This window comes from Morone saxatilis, unplaced genomic scaffold (assembly GCF_004916995.1).
Source record: "Morone saxatilis isolate NCDOM2014 unplaced genomic scaffold, NCSU_SB_2.0 Contig20, whole genome shotgun sequence".
Classification (NCBI taxonomy): Eukaryota; Metazoa; Chordata; class Actinopteri; family Moronidae; genus Morone; species Morone saxatilis.
This window is the reverse complement of record NW_023339763.1, coordinates 22,984,939-22,989,276: the sequence shown is the minus strand read 5'-3', so window position 1 is coordinate 22,989,276 and position 4,338 is coordinate 22,984,939. Positions and strand designations below refer to the sequence as shown.

The window sequence follows — 4,338 nt, the reverse complement described above, 5'->3', positions numbered from 1 at the left end:
TTTCAGAAAATATGACAAAAAATATTTCTATAAAGGTTACTATACCTCCTGCAGCTTTAAATTGTTGTTTGGCTGCAAACAATAAAGATGATATAAAATGATGATACATATATGTATAAAAAGTAGATAGATATAGATAGAAGGATGTTTAACCCTAACCCTTTCTTAGAGTACTTTAACAGTGAGACTTAATGTATGGTATCATAGTAATAGATATGGGTGCAATACAAACTCAGAATGCAAACCCGATACTGTACTCTTTCTGTGTGCACAATGCTAATGCTAATACAGGTTTCAGAAAGTTTGGAGGTTTTCCAAAAGAAGAGTGTCATTAGGAAAATGACAAATATTAGCTCTTATAACTCGATGTTGTGTGTCTTTGCAATCGACAGCTTTATCTCATCTCTCTCTCTCTCATCAAGAGTTTGAACTCACTAGCAGTTCTGTCACTTTACCACTCTCTCTATCCCACTTACATTCAAAATCATGCATGCACAGGCACACACACCAACAATGCTAACATACACAATGAGTGTGTCTCTATTGGTCAGGGTGCGTGTGTGTGTGGACCAACGTGCACCTTGAGCTCATTTGCGCCCTGCTGATTTTCCAGAGCGAGACGTTCTTTGACTGATGAGAGCTGCTCACACTCCTGCTGCAGTTTGGTGTTCTTCACTTGCATCTGCTCCAGCTCCTTGCTGGATCGCTCATTCAAGATCTATGATAGAAATGATGTCCATTACATGCTACAGCACAGTAACAGCATGTTATTAAGCACACAATTACAGGTGCATGGTTTTATGGTTAACTACCCCAAATGATAAAAGATACAGTGACAATAATATACAGAGTGGTTTTTAAATGCATATTGGTTTTAATACACAGGTTTTCTGATGTTTTGTTAAATACGCATTGGTTTGTAGATTCATACAATGACTTACACTTTAATCAACATATATTTAATTGCATGAGAGGTTATTTAATAGTTTGATGAGCATGAAAATGATGTGCATCTTTTCCTAGGGCCCATGCAATCAGCAGATCTCAACCCCGCATTGTCCACCATTATCATCAAAACACCAAATGAGGGAATATCTTTTGAATGAATGCTGTTCACATTCATAGACTTGTCAACTCTGTGCAAGGTGCTAGCTGTTGTGGAGGCTTGTGGTGGCCCAACACCTTACTATTAGTTGGCTTTTTAATTTCTCACACACCTGTATGTTGGTTCCTTTGAATACATGTGTTTCTAAAACTAAATGTATATATAGATGTATATATCCATTAATCATCTATATTTACAGCTAAGATGATAAATATTATAGGTGTTGGTTTCCACAGTACACCATAGAGTCCACTCACCTTGAGCTCTTTCAGCTGCTGCTCCAGTCTCTGCTGCTCCTCTTTGGCCCTTTGGCCCTGCAGATTCAAAGCTTTGACGTCCCCCATCTTGGCCTCCATGTCAATATGCAGCTGCTTCACCTCCTTGTCCAGCTTTTCCTTCAACCTCATCTCCCGGGAAATCTCATTCTGTTGTACCTGGAGCTCCTGCTGGAGCTGGATTCAGCCACACAGAACAGCAACAAGTTTGCATCACAGCTATATTTCATTTCAGGTCATTTGTGAGGATTCCCATTGGCTACAGCACACAACCGCAATTACTTTCAAAAACTGAAAGACTGTATTGTAATACCTATTCTGAACTTCTTAAATCTTGCCCTTGATTAAAAAAAAACGTAATTCTGAAACTAAAAGAAAAAAGAACTAAACTAAAACTAAACATTTTAAACAATTGAAGCTAAATTTACACTCCAGATAAAACCACTCCAGATATTAAACTGAATTCAAATAACTAAATAATATAACAAAGGAAAAATACAAAACTATAACAACTATGTGCAGGCTCACTGATGTGGTAAAAATATTGCAAAGCATAAGTAATGTTAAAAACCTGATATCCCTCTACTTCTCTTCATGTCTGCCTAACTGTTGCAGAATGTGGCACAGTTACATCAATCTCCCTACAAATAAAAGCCTCATTAGATCATTCCCTGTGTGACAGAAACTACTTGTGTCTCTATCAGAGATTTGAAAATATAACATCATCAGAAATAAATTGAGGTGAGGCTACTGTCTATGAGAATTTGCCACTTATTTACCTGAGAAATATTCTCTAAGGCAGTGTCTCGCTGGGCCTCTATATCCTGCTGGACTGCGGTGGCCTTGTTCAGTTTTTCTCTCAGATCCTCCACGTTTGTCAGCAGCTGATCCCTCTCCTTAGTTAACTCCTCATTCATTTTTAGTAGATCACTGAAAACAAAGAGTTTACAGTTGGTCTTTGTCTACAATAAAACAGTAAGAGCATGGGGACGAGACAAACAGTTTACCTTTGATCTTGGTTCATAGAAAAGCCAGTTTGTTGTTCGGCCGTTTTGATAAGGTTGGCAACTTCTTCGTTTAAGTTCCTAATGGTCTCTTTGTCCCTCTTCTCTTTATCATGAGCAGCGTCAACCATTTTCCAGGCTTTATCCAGCTCCTACAGTGAAACCAAATAACATTGAGTAAACCTTTCTGAGTTAATGGAATCTGAGGAGCTGAGGGAGGAAAAATTATAAAACATCACCCAAATCACACAATAAAATATGACTTTATATACCGAACACCACATACTTCATCAATCATCAATTTAAAGATAATCGCCATGCTCGGGGCCATAAACAAACAAATAAATAAGACATGCTACCCTATACTGTAGCCTCTCATGTTCTGGCAATGTACCCTCTTTAGTGAAGCTATTGTTGTCTCATCTTCCTGGGACAGTTTCAGGGCGGCTGCAACTTTAGTCGAGGTGGACACAATCTCTGCATTCAGCTCCCTGCATTTAGACATTAGCCTCTTCTCATTCTCTCGGGACTTCTTCAGCGCGCGGATTAACTTCTCGTACTCCATCCGGACCTTGTCCATACTCTTGTCCCCGACCAGCTCATTGAGGACCATCTGGAACTCCTCCAAGGACTCAAATGCATCCTCTCCTGCTGGTCCTGTCTCCTGAACACACAGCAGAGCCAGAAAGTGAGAATGAGCTTAACAGTCTAGATCTGGCTGCTAGCTAAAAAATTATATTGGAAAGAAACAGCCAAAACACAGAGTAAATTACAATGTTATCTGACCCTAAAAAGAGAATTCACACTGGCAAATTACCTGAGCACAATAAAAATTCTTTATTTAAATTTAAGAGTAGTCTTGAATACGTACAGTCTTGCCATAGACAGAACTGGCTGCCAGAGGAAGAGAGACTCTGCTCTCAGTGTGACAGAGGATGGGTAGAGACAGAGTTACACTTTCTCATCTCATGCCTTTGTTTCTATTTATTTAAATATATATATTATTTGTTTAACGATTATGTCTTGCTTCTATACACACAAACACAATAATATAATGCAAACACAGACAGCAAGTTTTCAACAACTTTGTGCTACTCTTTTCTTGTTTTAATTTATGAAATGTATTTATTTAGTGTCGTGACATTAATTGCAAATAAAGCAAGTTTTAATTGAATTGAATTGAAAGGGAGACCCCGCAGATAGATAAGTTATAATGTGATATCAAAGTTATTAAACCGGAAGTTGCTTAACTTACTAACGTACTTAACGTACTTCACTCTTGACCTGGTCCTTTCTAAAGCTTTGACTTTGTCTTTGACGCTGTATCTTACCGTAAATTAATACAGATAGCAGTAGTGAAATTAACGTTAGCAAACATGCTAATAGTTACACCTGACGAGTTACACTTTAACCAGCGTTACGTTAAAAGTATGACGCTCAATTAACGTCAAAATGAAGTTGCCTTGTAAACCTTTTAAGACCAAACTATTAGGGAAAACGTTACTTACTTCCATTATATTAACTGGAAAGTCGATATGTAGCTAATTTGTGAATCTTTATAGGTATCGTAGCACTGGTGTTAGTGTCATCAATAGAGCTGTTGACGAAGGTTGCTAAGCAACCAGTGATCTCGCGAGAGAAGGACCCGCTGGTTGGAGTGGAATTTCTGTCGTACCAAAAAGCCAGCTAAAGATAAGAGACATGTGAATTGTAGTTTCTGTCACCAAAACTGTTATTATTTGTTCAACTATTTTGGCATTGCCCATATGTGAAGACTTTCTGGAAAAACCTTTGTGCTTTTTGGAAAATATGAATGACCTTGCTAATACCTTGCTTTGGAAGAAATATATTGTTTGGTCTCTTTGAAGATTGTGTGCAGAACTCGTACGATTTATCTTATCATTTTACTTGCCAAATTCCAAATTCATAAATGTAAATTTACTGGTAGGAAAAC

The 4,338-nt window shown here is 37.9% G+C and overlaps 1 protein-coding gene across 1 annotated transcript in view; it reads right to left on the bottom strand.

The window, feature by feature from the left end:
* cfap58 (cilia and flagella associated protein 58) overlaps positions 1 to 3,898 on the bottom strand; it is a 10,967-nt gene extending 7,069 nt beyond the window's left edge. Inside the window, exons 1-6 of the mRNA XM_035666049.1 lie at positions 3,893 to 3,898; positions 2,779 to 3,048; positions 2,388 to 2,536; positions 2,160 to 2,310; positions 1,363 to 1,557; positions 581 to 718 (exon numbers count right to left, since the gene is read on the bottom strand). Coding sequence (XP_035521942.1) covers positions 581 to 718; positions 1,363 to 1,557; positions 2,160 to 2,310; positions 2,388 to 2,536; positions 2,779 to 3,048; positions 3,893 to 3,898 — 909 coding nt within the window. The remainder of the gene's footprint in view (positions 1 to 580; positions 719 to 1,362; positions 1,558 to 2,159; positions 2,311 to 2,387; positions 2,537 to 2,778; positions 3,049 to 3,892) is intronic.
* Between the last annotated feature and the right edge of the window lie 440 nt (positions 3,899 to 4,338).